Genomic DNA, 24547 nt, shown 5'->3' with positions numbered 1-24547 from the left:
AAAATTACCTATCTGTTTTAGGCTCATGTTAATTGCAACCAGCCATACTTCATTTAAACATTTAGAAGTAAAAGGGACACTTTCTCTGAAGCACAGAAAGGTCTACTCAGTACCTCTGGACACACTTAACACAACTTCTCAGGTACTTAAGTTAAAATACAAGCATTACTTACAAATGTACCTAAAATTTCTTTTATTGTTGCAGGTTATTTTAGTATCTGCTAACAAGCTGACTCGATATATAGAACCATGCCAACTAACAGAAGATTTTGGAGGAACTCTCACCTATGATCACATGGATTGGCTGAATAAGAGGCTGGTTAGTTTTATGTTTGTTTGCTTTTTTTGTTTTTGTTTTTTTTAAATGTCTTTTTCTTAAGCCATGAAGTTTTATTTGTGTAGGGCATGCTAAGTGTGTAGAAATTGCCATATGTGTAGGAGTGTGTGCATGAATAGTCTCATGATGATAACTAACACTGAATTTGTTCAAGAGATGATACAGCTAACGTAATCCATTTGTTGAACCAGTAAGTTCCTTAATGAAGCTCCTTAATGTAGACCCTTACTCTTGAAGAGCCTGAACATACAGTATAGTTGCTACAAAGGGAAGTTGCTCAGCTGCTGATAGGAGAAATCCAAAACGAGGATGGAGTACTTGGACTCCGCACATCTTTGAGGTTATCTCTTAGCCCTTGGTTCCTGTGGAGTAAGAGACAGGTTTTAAGCTGTCCTACACTAAAACCGCTGTCAGTGCAGTTTCCCCAGTAGATACAGAGATGCAGAAAACGTCTAGGAGCAAATACACCCCAAAATCATTAATAGACACAAATTGTTTAAGCAGCCGTTGTTGCACATAGCACTTCAGAATGTTTTAAATCTGTTCTTCATTGATACTTGTTTTTCAGTTACTTAATATTGTTTTTAAAATTCAATTTTAAACTTCAGTGAAACCACGTGTTCCTTTCCCGTGCAATCTATTCTTAAAATATGCATCTCTGTCTAGGTCTTCCAGGTGGGATCCTGGACAAGGAATACTTCAGTGTGTCTCAGTAGGAACTGCCCAAAGCCTTCAAACATTCTCGTCAGCCAATCTCACAGCAGTACTTCTCCCTCAAGAAATTTGAGGGCTTACACCATGTGTACCATGTTTCTTTTTTACTGAATCTTGACAAATTTTGTGTTCACACCCAAGGGCAGAGAGCATCATCTGTTGAGCAGCTTTTTTTCTACTGGTCTTTGCATGGCCTTTATGTGTGTGTGGATTAGGGCAAGACAGCTTGTTTCTTCTCTGCTTGAAACTGAGTGCACCTGGTCACAGGGGAGAGAAGGGAAATCTCATACTTCCGTCATTTTTTGTCTGGTATATACAAATCTGGCTTCTACTCATTCCTGCATTCATAAAATTCATAAGGACAGTACTCTGGCTGGAACTTCTACTTTATATTTGGTTCAGACTACAACTGAAAATTTTTCTCCCATTGTTCCTCTCTTGCCTTGTTTCACTTGTTTCGTATATTAATGAAGAACCTCCTCCATTGCAACTCCTGAATTCTGAAACTAGACGAGAGAAGAAAGGATGTTTAAGGTGGTAGCTGAAAAATAGTTTACAACTGTTTACACATTTTAAGTATATGGATTTTTTTTTTCTTTTTGTAACAACTGAATTTAGCTTGTATTTTATAAACCACTCGCTTATAAATGGGCTTTTAGGAGCTGTCCACTTCATGTACTTTAATGTTTTCTCTGAAATTTTAGTAGTCCTAGATAGGTTAAAGAACGTTGATCTGCAGGCTATTGATTAATAATTTATTAACACCAAAAAGACCTGAAAGGTATTGTGCATGTCACATGGCACCTAATCATGCTCAGTTCTGTTAAAAACAAAACCCCCAAAAAACAACCCTCAGAAGTCAAGTACAGAGGAATCGTCTGAATGATACCCCATGTCTGACTATACGGGCCTTGTTATCTGAGATCAGAAGCCCTTATAGTCAAAGAAACTGATGGGAGTATTTCTTTCTGTATAATACATCTTTCTTTTTTCTTAGTTACTTGTTACAATATAGCTCATATTAGTAGTGATTAAAAGTTAGAATCTTCACCAGGTTGGTTATTATAAGCCATTCATGTGAGCTGTCAGATGCTTGTGTAACATGTCTTGATTCTCTAGCATTATTCTTAAGATTTACTTGGAGGCTTAAATGAAGATGTAAAATAAACATGTCCGACAAAGTTACAGGTTTTACAGAAATCTCAATTTTTCAGTATTTCAGAATTCAGTCCATCTTCATTATATTCAGTGTAACACTCACTGTCTCCCTAAGGAGTCTTAGTGCTCTTAAGTGTTTTCTGAAAAAAACTTTATTTTCAACTCTTCCTACCTTACCATCTGAATGTTGTGGAATAATTACACTGTGTAAAGATTGAAGTAGACTAACAGAACTAGTGGATAAATTTGCAATGATGCCTTCAATACTATCACATATAATTTTCATTTCTTAAATTAAAATCTGCCTCTTATTTAGGTATTTGAAAAGTTCACGAAAGACTCAACATCTTTACTGGATGAACTTGCTCTAATTAACAATGGAAGTGATAAAGGAACTCAACAGGAAAAAGAGAGGTGTGTGATTTGTTTTTTGAAATCAGTGCTTTTGGATTATAAAATGTCATTGGAAATCCAAACTATATTGAAAATATGAAATGTCTTCAATATTTTGAAACTTGTAAAAAAATTCTGAAAGTTCAACATAAACTACAAAATTTATCAGTGTGTGTGCAGATGAATGCTTTTTTGGTTAATGACTACATGCAGCTGCAGTTTTGCTTTGATAGAATGAGTTGAAATAGTGAGGGCTCTACCGAGTGAAGAAAGAAACAGTCTCTTAAGAGCATCAGGTAGCTTTAGCCTTAGTTGAAGATTTTAGTGCTACTGTAATACAAATAATAATGTATTTGTTACTTTAAGTAATTATGTTTATTATTACTAATAATGTGTTTGTTACTTTATTCAAGATCAATAGATTTGAACTTCCTTCCATCAGTTGATCCTGAGACAGTATTGCAGACAGGTATAGTAAGTCAAAAAATAATGAAGTTGATCAATAAAGTAACATTATTCATTTTTAAGCTCCAAGAGAAAGCCTAGAAGGCACAATAATTATCTTAGCCATCATCACAATGTGACAAGCTCATCAATTAATGTCATCTTCTTTGGGTTAAAAACCATGATGTTAAATAAATGGAAGAACTCCAAATGTGTCTGTCTTTAATACAGTTTTTAATAATCCGGATAACATCTTTACTGTATTACCATAAAATACATGTAATTTTGAGAATACATTGTTTCTAGATGATATCGATATGTTGGCCTTGAAATGAATTTGTCTTAGTAGCCACCAAATGGTTACAATGCAGATAGCATTTTCCTGCACAATTCTGATAATTGCATCAGCCTCATTCTGAGCTGACCATCTCTAGAAGTGAGGCATACAGTCTTCTGACTGCTGCTTAGACTCTCCTTTCAGCATTAAACAATTTAGGGTTCTTTGAATTTTTTTTTTTTTAGGGTGAATTTCCTATTGATGATAAAGTATAATAGACTTGATTTGGACTAGAAATTTGCTTAGATTTGTGCCTTTGTAGAAGAGAGAGTAATGCATAGCGTTGGTGGTGATCAGAGTCTGAGTACTCAGAATCCTTGCCTTCTACAAACTGATGTGTGGATCACATGTAATATTTGCCACAGAGAACTACTGGCTTTACATGCCCTCTGTGTAGGATTTTAGTTTATTTAGATGTGGGATAATAATGTTTAGGCTGAAAGGTGAAACTAGTTCCTTGCTGTGGCCTTTTAAGTTTTTAGAATATGAAGTATCTGTAGACAGTCACTAGATTTTTAGTCTATTTGTGTATCCCTCTTTAATGGTAAAATTTTTGGACAAAACATCACTTTGATTTTATGTAAGAAGATGGCTCCCAAGAACATTAGTTTATATGCGTTCTCTGTTTTCTTAACTATGGCATAATGAATTTTTTTTGAGGTATGAAGCTTAATAACTTTCATTAGATCATGGGAGTTCCTAAGAGACAACATTACTCATCGTTAGATTCACTGTATTGAAAGTTTGAGAAGAAAAAAATTAAGCTCTTCCCAGTTAAGCTTTCCCATCTCTTAAGGGTAAATATGAACAAACATGTTTTAGATGAAAGACTTCTCTCTCCCATTGTTACAAGTACTGTTGCTTTCACAAATTCCAGATCCACATATAAAGTATAGTTTTTAGGATTTGATAGAAATCTAGTTTAAACAAATGTTTTTACCTTGAAAGCGTTAATCCTTTACTACTGAAACAATACAATAAAAATAAAAAATCATCCCAGTAGTATTATGACTTGTAAAAGCTTTTAAATATGTTTGCTCTGCAGCTACCTGTGCCCATCTGTGTAGTATTATAAAAGATGAAATCCAAGATGTTTATTTCCATAGTGTGGCAAAATGTATTTGAATTCTTAAGACAAGTTCATTTCACAGTAATATATGCTGAGTAATTTGAAGTTGCTTGATGCAGTGTCCAAAGCCCTTGACATTGTGATTGTCTAGATAATACCAGTTGAATTTAGAGTCTCTATTTCTGCTTTTTCCTTGAGGTACTACAGTTACTATTCTCGTGGTAATTTTTTTTTTCTTTTAGTGAACTGGCATGTTACTATCTTAAGACCTGCAGAACTGATAATGTGGAATTGGCAGATATTCACTTTTACACCAACATTTCTTTACTAACCAAACACTGTGTTTTTTGTTAACTTGTTCATTGAGCTTTGGGGGAGAGCAAATTGATTTGGGCTTACTAACACTATGGTGTTTACATCCTGAAAACTTTACCACAACTTAACAATAATATTCTTCAGACAATTTAAGCAGAGGATTAAATAGTCAAAACATACTATTTTTGCATCTAGTAAAGTAATTACACTCTAGATAGTCTATACACTGATATGGTGCTTAAGAGCACAAAGTAAAAGGTGAGATAAGTGAGGAAAATAAAAAATCAAAATGCCTAGTATTCAGCTCCACACTGTCTGTGAGGGTTTTGTACTTGCTATAAAAGTCCTCAAAGATAACAGAGAAGTTATATGCTCACTTTGTTAGTGCTTCTAGATCATTCATTTAATACAGGAGTATGAATTGTTTGATAGGAATACTTTAGATGCTACACAGAGTTTTGAAGTAAACTGGAATGGTTATTCTTCTTTCAGACTCAGGATTGTGCTTTGCAATTGTTTCTTTACATTAATCAATAGTATCGTCAATATGAATGTTACGGTATCTCTTCTATGCATCTGAAACATACAACAGTATTTTATGACTGATACAACCCCAGAAACTGGCCAGTGTTCTGCATGAAATAGTACCATTAAACATGCTCAGTGCATGAATGATCTTTAGCTGCAAAAAGGTACCACTGGATGGTCTAAAGGCAGGCATGCTTACTAATAATTTTTGTGCTGCTTTTTTTTTTTTTTTTTTTTTTTTTTTTTTTTTTTTTTTTTTTTTTGCATCTAAGTTAACCCCATCATTGTATGTATTCTTAAAGGTCATGAGTTACTCTCTGAGTTACAACAGCGTCGATTCAATGGTTCAGATGGAGGGGTATCCTGGTCTCCAATGGATGATGAACTACTTGCTCAGCCACAGGTCATGAAGTTACTAGACTCACTCAGAGAGCAATATACACGCTACCAGGAAGTTTGCAGACAACGGAGCAAACGCACACAACTAGAGGAGATTCAACAGAAGGTAATGCAGGTAAGCTTGGAGTTGTTCTTGAATACTGTGAGGTAGCTCAAGTCCCAGGCTGTGCTTCCTGCAAAACTAAGTATCAGAGGTGAGAGCTTCATGCCTCCTTTCACTCCTCAAACTGCAGTGTGCTAGTGTCACTTGATGCTTTACATTGTGGCTACCAGAGCGACTTTACCGAAGGCTGTTCTGATGGTGGAGGTGATTAGAAACATGCTCTTTTGCCATCATGTCGAAGAACTTTCATGTTATCCCTTTGTTGCATACCATGGCAGTCTACTATTACATTGTCAGAGGGGTAAATGCCTGACCTGTTAGGAAAGAGAGGAACATTGACAAATAAGACACATTTAACTGTAACCTTGCTTGAGAGTTGGAAACCATCCCCTGCCCATGTTATTTTAAGTTTCCATTACTGAAGATAAGTCATTATTTATTCCTTCATTTGTCTAATGATTGGTGTTTTAACTAAGTTATTAAACTGTATTTCAAGGATAACCTGACAAGAATGAGTTACAAACCTTCCTATCAATTGTGTGTTAAAGGTCGTAATGAATTGGCTTGGTCCTTTGGAAACAGGCATGTGATTAGCACTTCCAACACTTTCTCAGAAGTCTCAGTAGAGAAAAATCAAGGAAATAGAATTAATTTATTCCTCCTGTGTTTATTACTTGAAATTAGATTTATATGTTTTTCAGTTTCTGTATAGTTTTAATATGCAGAAAATGGAATGGATATTGCTGTTAACCTTTCAACATTGACATTTCTAATGCATGAGGAGTGCAAATCAAGTACTTGCACTTCACACTGTTCCAGGTATGGGTAAAGATAAAAACTAATCAATCTTGTTATTTCTAGCAGTGAAAATATAAATCTACTGAGGAAATAATTTTCACTTATGTAGTAATTCAGATTATTCTAAAAAAATCTTAAAAAGCAAATGTCATCTTTTGATATGTTGAGCTAGAAATAATAAAAATATGCAAGAGATTAAAATATTATTATACAGAACATATTAACATGGCCATGGGTATAATCAGGTGAGATTTTTTTTTTTTTCCTGTGTTATATTGGTTGAACAAGATGTGCTGATTGAAATGAAATTTATAACGTACTTTGGCAATCTGACATTGTTAATACATTTAAATAATTTGTTTACTGGGACATCAGCTTCATTTTGCAATATTTATAGTAGAAACAGCTATGTGTTTGCTCTGTCTACACTATGGACGTATGCAGTAAGTGAACTGAGTCTCAGAATGCAGGAAAAATGTGTTTTGCTATTTTAACAAGCCAATCAGTTTTATAAAGCACATGTAAAAGCGCTCTAAATAGCATACAAACATATGGGAAAAACTTACTAAATCTAGTAATTGATTTAGTTGCCTTTTTGGTTTATGGGAGAAAATTAGACTGAGAAAGGTAAGAAGATAGTGATGGACTGAAGAAAACCAATAGAGGCAGAGTGCCATGGAATTTATTTTGCCAAAACAAACAGAAATTGCAGTATAACATGCTTGCAGTATTTTCAGTTGGAATGAGTGTGTACATAGAAAGTTTTTCTCTTGTGTTGCTGAATATTTTTTCTTTTTTTTTTTCCCCCCGGTGTTTTATTTCATGTTAGTTTTCTTTGTATAGCTGCTCATATTGCTAACCACCCTGGCTTGCTTTTGTGTTCCTATTTCATTTTCACTATTTGTGGCTTCTGCTCACTCTGAACTGCTTAGTTCTTACTCCTGTCTCAAAACTCTTATCCATAATCACCTCTCTTCCCTTGTGACTTCAATATCCTATCCTCTCTTTTTAACTACCCCTCTAGTCTTGCTTCTATTCCATAGTTTTGTTTCCCTTTCCTTCATTTTTCATGTAAAGATGGAAATGATTTCCAGATGTTTTCTGATGAACAGTTCTACTAAACAGACTGCTGATGAGCAACTCTATATGTTATAATAAATTCTAGCTTTGTCTTTCCTTAGCAGAGCTGTTAATTACTATTTTTCTAATCTTAATTCACAAAAATGAATATCAGGTCTTGCAGTAGTCTACTCATTAACCATTTAAAATATGTATTTTATGAAAATAACATCACTGCTTTATGCACATCCCCTAGTGGCTCTCCTCTCCTCAGTTCAAGCATCTGTCACACAAGAATGGTGATGTGCTAAGCTAAGCTGTTTCAGAGGCAATGCTGTAGTTGGTGGAAACCTGTAATGGGGACATGGTCTTGGTCAGAGAGGGCATTGCTAAGCAGTAGTCTTGCACACTGTTTCAGACTTGCATGAGAACCGTCATTTCCATGTGTGAGTTTTCCAGGCCACACTGAGGTTGACAGGGGGACCTCTGGGTGCCTTTACTTCTAGGTCCATTCCATATTTAACCAGCAACAGCTGTGCAGAGGGTGCTGAGCACAACAGGAAGTCTTACTTGAAACAAAAAAGAACCTAGAACTGTAGTCTTAATTTGCTCTAGATATGATAAAAGGAAGGCTTAGGGTGCTTTTGGAGCGAAGGAAATACGCTCTGAAACAGTGCTTAGGGGGAGTGCAAAAGAGGGAGGTGGGGAGACACAGATGTGATGACTAAAAAGTGGGGTGAGTTGAGTAACCTTTTGTAATGGTAATGGTCATTTGTGATTACTGTTGCAATGTAGCCTAGTAGTGCTAGGAAAATGGTCCAGTTAGTTCCTTTTTCATTTGTCTTCATGCTTATGGTATTACATTGTGTACTGTATTATATTTCCTGAAAAACTGTGTGAAGTTGTTCTGTCATCTTTGTTTAAACAAAGTCACATTAAAGAGAGGAAGCTATTCCTATGCTTTTCCATTAAGGTTCAGAATGTGGAGGCATTCCTGTATTTCCTTACTTCAGGAATCCAGCAGTAAGTGACTTTTGCACTAGGTTTCATCACAGATGTCTCTGTTTTCTAGATGTTTAAAAGTTTAACATAAAATTTTGCCATAGATATCATCAGATAATTCAAGATGTGTGTAAGGAAGCCAAAATCTGAGATACTCTGCTTTGCTTTGAGTAATATTAACATCAAATAAAATAGTTTCAAAAGAATAATAAGAATAGTAATAATAAAAGAAATCCAATACTGTAGTCAAATTGTGTTGCCATGACCTGCAAAGATTTCTGCAGAGGCAGATTGCACGAGATGTGGCCATTAAGACTCTATAATAGGCTTCTGTTACTTGAGTAAGGTGAAAGCCATAAATATATAAAATATTAAGTTGTTGTGTATCTTTCTTTTGGAATAAGTACATATTCTGTACTTGAGTGTTAATATATACAACAAAATAAGGAGACAGCTCTCAGGTGTGAGCTTGAATGCAGTTGTGCATTGTAATTGACTTAGGCAAAAAAAAAGTTCTTGTTTGAATGCAGGAGGTCATTTATCAAAAAAATGGTGTTTTAAGCTCTTATTGACAGATATGAAATGACAAGTATGTATGTGACGTTTTGCTGGCTGCCACCTGCTTTCATGGAGCTGATAGGCTAAGGTTAATGAAAAGTAGTTTCTACTTAAAGCTTTTGAAAGTGTGAATGTATTCAACAGCAAGACTTCGACAGATTCTAAAAAGATTTTTTTTTCATAAATGTGTACTTTGAAATATTTCTGCTTATGTTACAAAATTGTTTTTATTCCAGTTTCGATGTAATTTATTTGCTCCTTTATTTTTGTCATCTTTATCTTGTTGACAGGTAGTCAATTGGCTTGAAGGACCTGGATCGGAACAGCTAAGAACCCAGTGGGGAATAGGTGATTCAATTAGAGCTTCACAAGCTTTGCAACAGAAACATGAAGAGATTGAGAGTCAGCACAGTGTGAGATTTCCCATACCCTTTTCAAGTAGCAAAATAATTCTAAGTACATACAGTTATAAGCAATGTATTTTGGTTATGATTATCTAGGAATTTTGCATAGTGCATGACATTATGGGTTACAGAGGAGAGTACCTGAGCAGTTTAAGAACTTAATGTGGTCATTATATGTACACATTATTTTGTTTTCTGGTGTAGAAAAATACTGATTTCTGTCCATGATTTTTCTTGTTTTTATTATGTTACAGCAGCTCTTAAATTTTCATATTGAGCGGGAGGAGTAAATTTCTTTTTTTCTCCCTGCCAAAATGACTGAGAAGTCCTGTACTTCTCAGGTGAATGTTGATCTTTTTGTCTTTATTACACTACAGTTACCAGTAGCTGAAACTGGCTTAACACTTTCATTGATCAAGACTTAATATATAGTTTCTGTTCATAATGAAATCTTGGAGACTGTTTTGTAACTGTACTGACTTCATACCTTTGCTTCTAATTTTGAAGACTTCCTAAGATTCAGTAGACTTTTGTCTTTCCATTAGATGATTACCTCTAACTGGGTTATGAATATTCAGTATTTCCAAAGGGAGTGTTGCTCCCAGTGCTTTTCTTTTTTTTTTTGACTTTCCTTGATGCAGCCATCGACAATTCTGTCCATTTTTCCTAAGTTCCCTTTACAGTCATGGCAAAGAAAATAGTCACTGGGTTAGAATTTTTCTGACATAATTTAGGAAAAAAAACAACCCAAACATTTAGTCTGAGAAACACTGTGCCCTAGACTACACTGGTTCTATTGACCATATCTGTACTGAGTACAGTTGCCTTGCTCTGATGCAGAGGTGTGTGTGGGTCTGTGTTTGGTCAAGTGAAACCAATCTTCTCTGTCTTCTCATTGCTTTAAGCTTCTCAAGCAATGTCTACTCTGGAAACCAGTACCTCCTGAAGTGTAAAACATCTTACAGTTAAAATCCTAATTGGAAAGGAAAAAAAAATCCCCTGCGTACTTCATTGACAAAAATAATTTTGAATATCTTTCAGTCATCTTAGCACTTCAGACTGAAAAGAAAAAACAAGGTTGAATATACTTTGTTCTCACTTGGATATCTGTAACAGAGAACTATGCTTTAGCTGGGGCTAAGTTCAGTCCTTGAAATCACTGAAATCCCACTGAAGTTTGCAGGCCTACTGTTTGTTCATCACTAAAGCACTGACAAGGCTGCTTGGTTTTCAGGTGCAGGCAGGAGTTTGTAGAAAAAACTCAGAAAAATTTTTAATTTTATACTAAAAAAAGTAACTGGGAGACGACTGGCCTACCTTACATTTAGATGCCTGTTTATAAATGAAAACCATTTTTTGACACCAGCACTGGGAAAAAGTGCTTTCCTTTTTTCGTTGATTTTTTTGAACATCTCATCATTGCTGAGCATACTTTTCCTCTTTCATTGTTTTCCTATATTTTTTTTCTCTACTAATAACGGGTTTGACAGCTTGTATGCGATTTGTTTTAAAGATTATCTTTTTCACTTCAATTTACTCTGAAGTGAAATAATTTTTTTTAGTGTGTTTTTTTTTTTTTTGTTGTTGTTTTGGCTTGTTTCTTGCCTTTTTTTTGGGGGGGTGTGTGTGTGTGTGTTTGTGTTTTCATTTTTCTGTCTGCTTTATTCATGAACAATATACTAGAACTGTTATTTTTGACCAAATGTTGGCATTTTCTCCATGGTTTTGAGCTGTCAAGTACAGCTGTGCCTAACTTTTCCCTATGGAAAGAGTCAGAAACACTCTTTTTATCTGGTTTGCCAGTCTTAATTTCACTGATAGCTTGACTAAAATCAATTGCTGCAACTGTTTTTCTTTAATAATTTCTGGTTTTTATTTTTACCATTAGTCTAGATTTTTTTTTTTTGTTTGATTTCTCATGTTATAGCTGACTTGTCACACTCAATAAGCTACATTTGTATGTTCGGTGTCTAAAGGTAATAAGAGTTATGTTGTGTAAACTGAAGTTACTGAAACTATCTGTAGTAAATGTGTGTCAAAGGAAGATCTTTACATATTATGTCATCTTAGTTGCTGGTTTTGGAGTAGATGAGAGATTTATTCGGCTTTTAAATTTTTGACTGATTGCTAACAGCTTTTTCATTACTTTTTTTCCCCTCCTTACATCTTTTCATATTCTGTTTCTTCCTGTGAGCAGATGGTAGAGACAGCTTTGGGTAAAAAGAAAAAAAAAATCAGAATATGGATATTTATATTTTGCATGCTTTGTAAATAAATGATGCAAAAGCTGAAGGCATAATTTAAAAAGAAACACAAACATCCTGATAGTAGTGTGACAAGAATACTAATTAAATCAGATATTTTAGGCCAATAGATGGTGCTATTCCATAGCATTAAAATGCATAGGGCATTTGAAGGTCATTTTACTGTAGGCCAAAATAAAAGCTGTTGAGCAAACATGTTTTACTTTACAGGCATCTCAATCATGCAAGATGTGAATGTGATCTTGTATCAAGCTGGTTTTAAATCTCACAGTATTGTTAAATATTTGAACTATTTTCTTTTGCAAATATTCCACCATGACAACGTAACTAACTCCTATGTATGTATTCAGTAATCAAAGCCTTTGAAAAGCAAATCTGTATATTTTGAACTGAGTAGTATAAAGCTCTCCTTAAATAAGAAATAAGGATCTTTTTGAAGTTTCCGTACATGGATATTCTGTTTTATTCAGAAGATAGCGATTACTTCCACTTTGTCAATGCTAGTATGTTTTTCTAAATGTGTTATGAAAATTAGTGCAGTCATGTCACTGAAAGCAACACTTAGGTAGTCTTATGAACAGCTTTTTGTAATTTACTACTGGACAAAAGGTCTTGAATTTCATTAGAGCACTATAGATATGTAAACATTAGAAATTTATTTGAAAGTACTAGAATTCCTCTGTGTTGAGTCAGTAAAACAGTTTGAGTGGGAGCTAGTAGCCATGCTTTGTAATCTTCCCATCTTTCTGCACCTTTTTTTATACTACAGTACACATATCAAAATGTACTAAGCACTTTTTGAGTTGATTTGAGACTAGAAATGTGGTATCCTCCTGTGTGAGATCATAATTACAGTGTAAGCTGTAAGTTCTTTTTAAAATCTGATTATTTATTAGTCTGCAGTTAGATGTATGCCATTTTAAGAGAAATAGAATTGTGTTTGGTATTATTTTAATGCTTATTTTTTTTGTGTTTGTAGGAATGGTTTGCTGTTTATGTTGAGCTTAATCAGCAGATAGCAGCTCTTCTAAATGCAGGGGATGAGGAGGACCTTGTGGAATTGAAAGCATTGCAGCAACAGCTGAGTGATGTATGTTACCGGCAGGCCAGTCAGCTGGAATTCAGGCAGAATCTATTACAAGCAGCACTTGAATTCCACAGTGTTGCCCAGGATGTAAGTTTTTCTTTTTAACTTTTCACAGGCTCATGTGTCAATGTATTATTGCCTTCGTATTATAAATGTTGAATATGTTGGAAAAGAAGTAGGGGGCTGAGGGGAAATATGATGTCACTTGGAAAATGCTGTAAGCCTTCATTTACTATAATTGAAACAGTGAGAAGATGAATTTACCCATTTTTAGGAGGGAAGTGCTTTGTAATATGTCATACATTTCAATAGCATTTGAAATAAAATGGTTACTAGCTAAAAAGTTGCTTCCCCCCCCCCGTTTATTTATATAAATTGAGGCATATGCATTAATTGAACCACAATTTGGTGTACTTTCCATAGTTTCTTTTTTAAATTGGTTGTTATTCCTTTCCTATACCTGTTCAAAAGAAAAAAGTAAAGTAAAAAAACCATCCTGGTTCCTTCCCTCCCCTTATCTAGGGATGTATGCTCTTGCAATTTTATAGGCAGATGGGTCATTTATCTTCTATCTTGACTTTAATTTCCTATAGATGCAAAGAGAAACTTATAAAATGACAGACTTCCAAATATTTAGAAGGTTGCAGAGCCAGCCACCTGAAGCTCAAACTTCTTTCTAAATATCAACATTTATGTTGTTTTCCATTTTAGTTGTCTCAGCAATTGGATGGCTTACTAGGAATGTTGTGTGTAGATGTAGCACCAGCAGATGGAGCATCAATTCAACAAACTTTAAAACTACTGGAAGAGAAATTGAAAAGTGTTGGTAAGCAAAATATTTCTGTGTTTCAGATACGTTCTGACAAATGCATTACAGAAGAAAAAAAAAAAAAAACACAAAAAAACAAAGCCAAACAAAAAACCCCAAAACATCAAAACAAAACAGTAATCCCACAACCCCATTTAAAAAAAAGCAGAAAAATTACCTATCTCTTCTGATTCCTAGCTAAGTAATGCTCCACATAACTACTTTTGACTTGCTTATGCTATCTACTGCATAGTAGTTCTATCTGGGAAAATGATCTGGAAATGTTTTCTTTTAAATGTTTTTACATGTAATTTAAATTTGTTATATACAATTATCGTGCATTTAATCAGTAAACAAACTCCACACACAACACACACAATCATCCTTTGTATTTTGGAAATACAGTGCTTAGATGATTTTTGTCTCCAGAACTTCCCCCTTGGTGATTGTTACCCACTCAGTTTTAGAATGCTTGTACTGAATATTCTGCAGTAGCTTTGAATGTATATGTTAAATGGCACGTTTGAGGTTGTTACACTATTAAGCATATAGAATAGATATTTCAGTTTGAAGGGACCTACAGTGATTCCCTAGTTGGATATGTTCTAGGAGAAAGAGATTTAAAGCAAAATCATATATGGTAGAAGTAGTTACAATTGGAATATGTAACAGTTTGATGCATAAATTAGTTGCTCCTTTAGGAAAACAGAAAGTAGAGCTGCCAAATAATAAATATAACAGGAGATCCTAAGAGTTGGCATATTGCAGTATAGAAAAATATATCAGCCATATCAGATGTGTTATAAAGTAGCAACTTTTGTCAGCCATGGGAGAACATTTAGGCTACAACTGCTTAGCGGTGATAGATATTTTAGGTATTGTGCGACTGTGTGGATTAAAGACATTAATTAGCTATTTATATGCTGAAAAGTTAACACTCACTGTCAGCTTTTATTCCTTTTCTTATCTGCTAGGTCAGGAAGGAGCAAAGCCTTAGCTCTTTGTTAATATAGACAAATGCTCACTTGAACTTCAAAGTTGGAAAGGGCAGTGGAAGACATAGTAATGTCCTTTTTACTTTCCAGCCTTCCATCTCAGATTCTCTTGCATTACATTGCTCCTTTGGGGGGAAAAAAAAATAACAATTTATAGGAGTGACCATTGACTTACTTTTTCTTCCTTTTTTGTTTTGTTCTTTAGACTTAGGCTTGCAAGGCTTGCGTGAGAAAGGTCAAAGTCTTCTTGATCAGATATCTAATCAGGCATCCTGGGCCTATGGAAAAGATGTGACCATTGAAAACAAAGAAAATGTGGACCATATCCAAGGAGTAATGGAAGATATGCAACTTAGAAAACAAAGGTAATAACAGTTCTAGTCCTTAAGGCTTTCCTGTGCTGGTAGGTCACTGTATACATATATGCACAGAGTTCAGTTTTTACAATGTGTTTTCTGTGAGTTTTGCAAAAAGAGTGGAGAATTTATTAGGGAAAAATGCCGGGGAGAGGTGAATTTGCACGAAGGATGGATTCTGTCATCATCCTACTCCTGCAAGCCTTTCACTGATTATTTTTTCTTACAGATGTAGTAGTACTGGATTGGCTATAGTACTGCCTTTTTTTTTGTACTTGGTGTGGAAGAATCACATAATGTTGCTCATTATAACTGCTGGAACCCCTGAGACAAAATAGTCTCCATAGAACGTGCCTGAATATTGAGGTCAACAGCTGAACAAAAAGGTGCTGCTAGGGAATAACAAGGTCTAATGAGCATCAAGTTGCTCATTTTAGGAATCAATTCGACCACTCACAAATTGTTTTCTTAGGGATCTTAGTGTAAGAAACCATGTATTTTGGGTAGCGCTTAGAGAAGGTATTGTTTTAAGTATTTCTTCTGAATCCTATTTACTTTTGAGCAGTGCTTGTGTTTAGAGGATCTACTGTAAAGAGGACCATGTGTCATGGCAATAAAATGGCAGTTTGAATTCAGTACTGAGAAAAGAAATGTGAATGGGAGAAGGGTAGAATTTATATACATGAGAATGGACTCTGAACCAGCTGTCTACTCAAATGTTGGAAAACTTTTTTGTAAAAATTGTTCTAATGCTTAGTCATACTGTGAGAAGCAAGTAGAACACTAAGAATTATTAGGAAAGGAATAGAAGACTAAAAGGAAAACATTATTGTGACACTGTGTAGATTTGTAGTCCATTTCTGTTTTAAGTGTTACACAATTCTGGTCCCTATTCTCAGAAGGGGTGTAGAATTGTGGGAAGTCAATTAGAGGATCAAAAATTCAATAAAATGTTAAAAGGTATGAAGCAGCTTCTAGATGATGAACAATTAAACAAGGGTCTTCAGCCTGGATGAGACAAAGTACACTAATTACTACTGTCTCTCAGTAGCATTTAATAGTAATTTTTGTGACACTTTTTTCCAAATTCTATTGAATGCTTCTTATTATTTATATTGTCATGTAGTATAATGTTTATCTCTAGGGCCATTTTGCTGCTTTAGTTATGTGTTTGGAACCCATAAGCTGTTTTCCTTCATTATTAGAGCAACAAATTTCCTTTCTGTAAACATCACAGCACTACAGGACATGTAACAACACAGCATGCTAACAAACTGTTCTTTGGAAGTGCTTGTGTTTGCAACTGTTTTGAAAAACAGGTCTGTATATACTATCTTTTGCATTCACTTATAGTGCTAACTGTTGTTGACTTTAGTAATTCCATTTGCACTGACTGGGAGTCTGGATCTTGCTGTCTACTTAGTAGGCTCTGAAATTGAAGTGGAAAGGTCATTCTACTAAATGTATTTGCTTAGCTCTCACTGTGGAAAGAAGAAATTTCAATACTTTTTTTAAATTCTAACTAGAGAAAGAACTGCAAAATATGCTTAATTCAGAACAAGGAATTTAGAATTAGTTTTTATATGAATTAGATTTTGAAATGCTTCCTGACAAGTTATAGCAAAGAATATCATCTTATAAGGGTTTACTTAACACAAGCTTTAGTTAACTGAAAAGAAAAATTGTAAGATGTATTAACATCTTTTAAACAGCTCTTACTTTACTGACCAAGGAAACTTTGCGACCAGCTTACAGTACAATTCAGAATTACGCCAGGTTTAAGTCAGCTTTCACCTAGACATCAGTAGGATAATGTCTGTCTTGGCCATCTAGGCCTCTGTGTGGCAAATCTTACGAGTGCAACAAGGTAAGGAACCTGCAATGCTGCTGGAAGGCCTTGTAGCTACTGCTGGTATTACTGCCTGTAGCTTAGCCATATCAAGAGTCTTGAGGATCATGATTTTGGTGGGTTGTAGTGCTCAGTTCTATTTTTCACCTGTTTCTTATTGTTATGTGAGGCATTATGTATTTTGGCCGAGCTAAGCAGCACAAAAATGCTTTAATCGCCTTTTCATGAACACCTTTTCATGTTGCTCACTGAAAACATTCTCGTCAAACTCTGAGCGTATTGTCTGCTGTATGTGTGTTGGTGAGTCTGTCTGTGCTACCGTTTAAGGTGTGAGGATATGGTGGATGTGCGGCGACTGAAGATGCTTCAGATGGTACAGTTATTTAAATGCGAAGAGGATGCTGCTCAGGTATGGAAGTGCCTATAGAATTTAATCAATCTGGTCTTTCTAGTCCAGTGGTTATGGGAGTTAATAGTTGTGCAGTATTATTTTTGCCACTTTGAAATGTAGTTCTATTTAGTGAATATGTACAGTGAAAATAAAGATACGGCAATGACTAAAAATAGTGTATTTGGTGATTGCATGCATGATCTACCAGTTTGTGATATATCTTTTAACTTTTTTCCAAATCAAAAGTATATGCTAATACTAAAGTTACTTCACCCTTCTGGATTCGTTTCTTTTTAATTTACTAATTTTTTTAACTTCTGGTTTTAAGGCAGTAGAATGGTTAAGTGAACTGTTGGATGCTCTGCTGAAGACACACATCCGATTGGGTGATGATGCTCAAGAAACAAAAGTTTTACTGGAGAAACATCGAAAATTTGTTGATGTTGCACAGGTGAAATTATTTTTTTAGCAATATGGATTTTGTACTGTTTTAGATCTCCTAAATAAAATTGATACCTGTATGGACAGTCATGGGACAGCTGTTACTAGTCTTTAATGGTTTGCCTCAGTGCTTGAATGAAGAAGTCATGATTGCTGGAATTGGTGATGAGCCTAATGAGATTTTGAAGTTCCATGAACAATAGCAATGCTGCAGTTTACTGCCTTGCTTTATCCACTTCACCCAGGCAATGCAAACTTACAAAACATAAAGTTCACATTGACTTCCTTAAAAGGCATATATTTTGAAGTCTTTATACTTACTTTTTTGAAGGACTTAAATACAGTACTGAAATATGGATGGGCCACTTGGTTTCATCCTATTTTGTGCTGTACTTCATTAAGCAAAGCCTGTCTTTCTGTTGGTTTTCCAGATAGAGTTGACTGTTGGTGTATGATGGTCCTGCCCATACATGTTTTGGCACTACAAGAGTTAGTGGTTGTACAGAACCGACAGCTTTAATTCTTGACTGCAGCAGCCAACTAATGAATCCTGCTGTACAAGAGTCTACTGAAATTCACTGAAGCCATAGGGCGTGCTTGCACACCTGTTTGCAAATCTTGAATATGCAAACAGATGCCAGGTACATGTGAAAGAATCTCACCTAAGAATAGAAAGTGTACAAGCCGGACCTTGTTCCGGTGTTTTATCAGATGTGTACTGCTTTTAGGAATGCCTAATTCAGACTAGCCAGTTAACAGATGTGATGTTTTCGAATTGCACCTGTTACACTGGAACCGATTTTTCTCTTGTGATTAATTAGAATGGACAGTGACAGGAGGGTAGTGTGCTGTTACAGTGGTGTGCCACAATGCATCTGGATGCTGGGTGACCACAAGCATGGTGACAGTGACGTCAATGAGGCAGTCATCCTGGCAGTAGATATGGGGTATCTCATGTAAGATCCAAGCAGCTATTCAGAATTTTCAGGAAGGTCCTTTCTTTTGCCAGTGTAAACTCTAGACAACAGGGGACTATTTTTTATTTTTATTTTCTTAAAAAGCAAAAGCACTGTTTCATCATGGCCATTTTATTCATACTTCAGCAGCATTTTCTATTAGACCAGATTAGTTCAATATACTTTGTGGACCTAAATTGAGGAGCTTTCATAAACTTGTCTGCTATTGTTTTAAGATAGCAATTAGCTCCGTAGTTAAATGCAGAGTTTTTACGTGTTCTTTCTTTCATATCTCCTCCAACTTTTAGAGTACTTACGATTATGGGAGGCAGTTACTGCAGGCAACTGTTGTCCTGTGCCAGTCCCTGAGATGCACTTCAAGGTCCTCAGGGGACACACTTCCAAGACTGAATCGAGTGTGGAAACAGTTTACAATAACTTCTGAAGAAAGAGTACACCGGCTGGAAACGGCTGTTGCATTTCATTCAAGTGCTGAAAAGGTGAGTGTTGTGGCTTTAAGAAGAAAAATTTCTTATCACAATGTAAGCAAACAAAATGTAAGAAAAATGAAGTTGTCTGTATATTTTTTCCCCCTTTTATTAAACAAAAAGCTGAGAATTTAAGCATATTTTTTGAATTGTTAATTTCAATATTTAAGGCAATTATTGTTTGCATACCTATATTGGTATAGGGCCTGCTTAAGAAAAAGAACAGCAACCCTGAAGTTCAGGTGCATTGAGTTGGGGCTAGGAAGAAATTTTTTTTTTTAAATCTTCAGAAGGGAACTCTGACATTGATAATCAAGCATTTTTTTGTGTGTGTTTTAGACTGTAATTCTTAAAGGCAAGGAAAACTTCTTGATTTGTGTTTTTGTGCAAGGTATAATACAAAGCAATGGGTCATTTAAGATCTTTGGAGAGTTAAAAGGAGTATTGCCTTTTAAGCTATGTGCATGTTGAATAAATGAATGCAACTGTCACTAGTTTAGCTTCCATGCGTTCTGTGTTGCTGCATTTTGTATTTTGTACTTGGAAGGTTTTGAACATGCTTTCTTCAAAACACACCTAACTTGATATGATTTTCAAACTCTGGTAACCAAGTCTCACCACTGTACCTGGTTGGATGATGCTAGAAGCCACAGAGGAAGATGAGCAACCAAGAATGTTATGAGGAAGAGTTGCTATTCAGTAACAGCTTGCTGAAGGGGGGCAAGTTGAGTGTTTACAAATGCCTGAATTCGAGACAATGTCCATTAATGTAGTTCATGAGAGGCAGGACATTTTCATCTGGGAGCCATTCTTTCTGTGGAATGCATTTTAGAGTGTTTATCTCTAATATTGACAATAAAATTGCATGTAACTGCAAAAAAGCCAACATTGCACATAGCTAAAAAAAAAAATTGATTCTCTCATTGAAGGAGCTCATGGATGCAAAGCTGATTCATATGCTCTTTTGCTCTTTGCTTTTACTAATTTCTTGTTTGTATTAATGGAAGATACTTTAAATTTGTAGGCATTGGGAGCTGATGGAGGTTCACAAAAGGAGTAATATCATCTATGCTGCCACAGATGTCTTAAAGTTTTCCTTGATACCAAGTTAGAATGCAGAGGTTCATAAGCTCATAGAGTTGATTGTCTCAGTCCTTACTATGAGCATTCTTTCATTATTGCAGTAGTTAATTGCTATGGTTTTTTAGGCCATCATACGTTTAAAAAAAGTAAGTGGATGTCTGAAAAAATAATGCTCTAGTTCAAAAACTTAATTCTTCTAGCACTATGGTGACATAGTAATGAGTCTGTGAGGAGAAAAAAATATGCTGTTAATATCCACACTGCTTTGGAGAAAAGCAAGAAGTGGTAGAGGGAGAAGTGGAAGAAAATACAGAAGTACAAGTATTGGGTCCTAATCCTGTCTGGAAACACTTGCGTTCAGAGTTTTTTTTAATCCCACCTGTTCTCTGCCAGATACAGATTTCAGTTTTGAAATTGCTTGTAAGAGATCTTTGTTATTCATGATTCTTTCATTTTATATGACTGTCTCATATATTTAATGTTGAAGGTTACTATTTTTATGCATTTTATATTTGTTGCTGGAATATTGTCTAGCAAGACTATTTTCTTTTTTGTTTCCTCTTAGAAGTAATGGAAAATGCTTTAGTACAGAACAGTGGTAGCCCTGAGCTATCTTCTCAATGTAGCTTAATCAGTATTTTCCTTTCTTGAATTCTATGAATATTTCAGTTAATCTCATACAAATGTGGCAGTGAAGATGATGAAAGAGCATTCACTCGGCCAGTTAATGGCATTTAAAACACTACATGCTATCCCTTGTGTACTTGATTCTGCATTTCCTTTTTTTTTTTTAAACAGATTTTGCAAGAATGTCCAGAGCAGCCTGAAGCTTTTAGTGAAATGGAGCAATTTGATGAAATTGAAGCAGTTGGGAAGTCGCTGTTGGACAGACTAACAGTGCCTGTAGTTTATCCCGATGGGTATGCAAAATGTTTTTCTAATGTCTTCTGAATATGCTTTTGGTAAAGTTTTGTAGTAGTCTCATATGCAGAAGAATCCTGAATGCTTATTGCTGAAATTAAAAAGGCAGTGCACTACTCCTCATGAAAAATTATTTCCCATCTTTTCACAGAAAGGAGGCAGGTCCAATTTCAAATTTTCCAAAGACAGTGTGCCCATTTTTTCATAGTAGTGATTTTTTCCCACTCAGTAATTATTAATTTATGCAGATTTTATACCAGCAAAGTATATAGAAGTAACAGAAGAATGACCAGTCCCAATCTCTTCTCCCTGCAACAAGATATCAGATTAGAATTATGGTATTTTGATTAATTTATTTGTAATTTTATCTAGCTGAAGTCTTAAGCCAGTACACTGAAGATGAATTTACATTTGAGTTATTCAGCAAATAAAACAGTACTTCCCTCGTGAGCTATTCATACTAATTTAAAACTGGTGGCTGGCTTGAGCTACAAAAGCAAATTTAATTTGGAATTTCAGCCATAATAAAACTCAGTACTGTGTTCAGTAAAATACACTTGTCCACTGTGATGCTAAGCTTGTAGTTAATTTTTTATGAGTATCACCAAGCCTTGGAACTAGTCTCTGCACCATAATGAATGAGATGTGAAGTCAGTATTTTGATACCTTACGAGATGGTATCGGGCAACTGCATTATGAGTTACCTGAAGTCAATCTGAAAAATACAGTTACAGGAAGCTGGTCATGAAAATTAATTTACTGTCATCTTATTTCCAAAATATCATGTTCCCCTCTGGCATTTCAGCAGAGTTCTGCATGTCCCTCTTCTCAAAAGTGGGATCTTAACTGTCCTAAATCCCAGGATGCCCTGCTCATCATCTGTAGGCATTCTATTTTTGAGGCATTTAACAAACAATTTGCAAATGGCTCACTCGTTGCTAGAAGTAGTTTAAGTAGTGTAGGAACAGAGTAAATGTTATAAAATGCTTGGAAGCATCTTCATCAGCCTCTTCACTGCTTTGGACTTCTGTTGGTATCTTCGTAGAACTGCAAGTCACTGTTCCCTGTCCTGCTCATGGCTTCTAATCTTCATCAGGAAAAACATCTGCCCTTAGGGTGATCCTTTGTGCAGCTGTGCAGTCGGTTGTCTTTGGTGTTTCTTAGTCAAGCTAGACTACTCTTGTGTGAAATAATTTATGCCTGTCCCCCTAATCTCTCCCAAGTCCTTTGTCCTACTGCCATTTCCAAAATCTTCAACCTCTGTGCTTTGTAATTAGATCTGATACCTGTTCTTCTTCTGAAACATATTCTGCTCAAATCCTCCTTTTGCTGACAGCTTGGTTAGTGGTTTCCCTAACATTTCAGCTGTTCTTTTGTTGTATTTGAATGGGAGAAATCAACTTACACAGCCATGTGTTCTATTGAGTTTGAGAGATAGATGACATAATTTGACAGGATGTGGCTGACTACACATACACAGAGTCCTTCAATAATGGATCAATTGTATAGATGCAGAATTCACGTATAGGCATATTTCCTTGATTGTCATAGTACTCAAAACTGCTAGACTGACTTGGAGGGTAGCCAGAGAAGGGAGGTAAAAAGACAGCTTTAGGAGTGCCCTACTGTTGAGAAAATCCTTTGGGTATGAAAGGTTCACTTTTATTTGTAATAATTTCATCAAGATCTGTTGTCAAATCTCATCACTGAGTCTCCAAAGCCTTTTAAATGTGGCTTTTAAATTTCAGGAGGAAATAGTGCCTATTTTCCTTATCTGCTTCGTGTTTTCTAGTGCTTTTCATATGTATATTCATGTACTGTCTTATTTTTCACTAATAACTTTATGTGACTTTGAGTTGTTTTTTTTTTCTTTTAGGTCTGAGCAGTACTTTGGGAGCCCAAGTGATATGGCTTCTGCAGCAGAACACATTAGAGAGAAGATGAAGCTAGTTAGCCTGAAAAAGCAGCAGCTGAGACAACCAGAAGCCACTACCCCAGAGAGCTAATACTGACCCTTATCTATGAATTCATAATAGGACTTCAGTTTGTAATCCAGCATGTTGTTTGCATATTACAGAATTTGGCATAATATATTAAAAAGCATTTCACAGCTGTTATAAATCTCATCTATTTTCAAAGTAAATGTCTCAGCATCTTAACACTGTACATCTATCAAGCCATAATTATTTAACATGCTATGAAACCATAGATTCCAAGTATCTTATGAAAAGGAACTGTAAACTTTGCACTGAAATTTGCTGTAAAGCTTTATCTGACCTGTCAGCTGCTTCTTAGATAAACAGCTGATGCAAGCTTTGAATGGTGCTAATGAAAGTGTTAGGAGTTCCGTATTAGGAAATTGTAGTTCTTTGCTTCCCCCTCTGCCCACGTGATGTAGTAATTTTAGACTGTAGGTAAAGTTCCTGCAGTGTAGACAGTGGTGACCCTATAATTTTAATTTGAAATACTTTTTTTTTATTTTAAAGAAAGGTCATTTTTATTGTGCCAGTATGCAACCTTGCCCATCAAATCTTTGATATATCAAATTCATTAAACAGATGTTTTCCTATTTGTATTGATAATGTATTAAAAGCTGTTTGTGCTTAATAAAAATCATCTTTTTAAAATCTAATATAAATTTGTTCTGGTCTGTATTCCCAAATGTTATTTGTGTTATTTTCGTGATAAATGGTAGTAAAAATGATCACTCCCCCAAAATATTCACGAAGTCTGTATAATTTTTCTTACGAAATACTCTTTACCACACTAGCTATAGGGGGAGCTGTTCTTGAGTATTAATAGGACTGAGAGTCTATTATTTTGTTGTTATAGCAATACTTACACAAAAGTAAGATAGTATGTGCATAACTCAGTGTTATATTAATAATAGCTTTCTTCCCATGTAAAACTGGTACACATCTCTTGTGCTTTATTTCTAAGTCTTGTTTCCCTTTGAACGAATAATCTAGAATATGTGAGCATCCCTGGTAGTACCTTTGAGGTTAAAAATTTTCATCTAATGAAAAATGATTAACATGAAGTTCATAAACAATTTAAAACCATGAGATTAGTAATAAAATTAAATTTATTAAGAGAAGGGAATTGGATTGAAACAGAATCAGCTGCATGAATAATTTGGTTAACTTCTTACTCTTCAGGATTTAATCTGGGTAAATTCAATATTGTATTTACTGGAAGATGGTGAGGTACCTGATCATTTTAGAATACTGCATGTGAAACAAACAACTGTAAGTCTAAGTACTTTATGTTGTTGTTGCACTGTATTTTGC

At 35.2% G+C, this 24547-nt stretch overlaps 1 protein-coding gene across 6 annotated transcripts in view; it reads left to right on the top strand.

Annotated features, from left to right (window-relative positions):
- SESTD1 (SEC14 and spectrin domain containing 1) overlaps positions 1–23889 on the top strand; it is a 59010-nt gene extending 35121 nt beyond the window's left edge. For 5 of the 6 annotated variants that reach the window (XM_033010889.2, XM_033010887.2, XM_033010886.2 and 2 more), the window contains 13 exons: positions 206–319; positions 2526–2623; positions 3016–3071; positions 5598–5809; positions 9505–9627; positions 12862–13056; positions 13681–13795; positions 14978–15137; positions 17305–17386; positions 17697–17819; positions 19074–19265; positions 21135–21256; positions 23134–23889. In XM_033010889.2, the coding sequence (XP_032866780.1) occupies positions 206–319; positions 2526–2623; positions 3016–3071; positions 5598–5809; positions 9505–9627; positions 12862–13056; positions 13681–13795; positions 14978–15137; positions 17305–17386; positions 17697–17819; positions 19074–19265; positions 21135–21256; positions 23134–23263 (1722 nt within the window). In that variant the 3' untranslated portion in view covers positions 23264–23889. The remainder of the gene's footprint in view (positions 1–205; positions 320–2525; positions 2624–3015; positions 3072–5597; positions 5810–9504; positions 9628–12861; positions 13057–13680; positions 13796–14977; positions 15138–17304; positions 17387–17696; positions 17820–19073; positions 19266–21134; positions 21257–23133) is intronic. The other variant, XM_033010888.2, reaches the window with a different exon arrangement.
- Positions 23890–24547: the final 658 nt, after the last annotated feature.

The sequence above is a fragment of the Tyto alba genome, unplaced genomic scaffold (genome assembly GCF_018691265.1).
Source record: "Tyto alba isolate M040663 unplaced genomic scaffold, T.alba_DEE_v4.0 Super-Scaffold_7, whole genome shotgun sequence".
Taxonomy (NCBI): Eukaryota; Metazoa; Chordata; class Aves; order Strigiformes; family Tytonidae; genus Tyto; species Tyto alba.
Note: the sequence above shows the minus strand (reverse complement) of the source record. Positions and strands in the feature narration are given on the sequence as shown.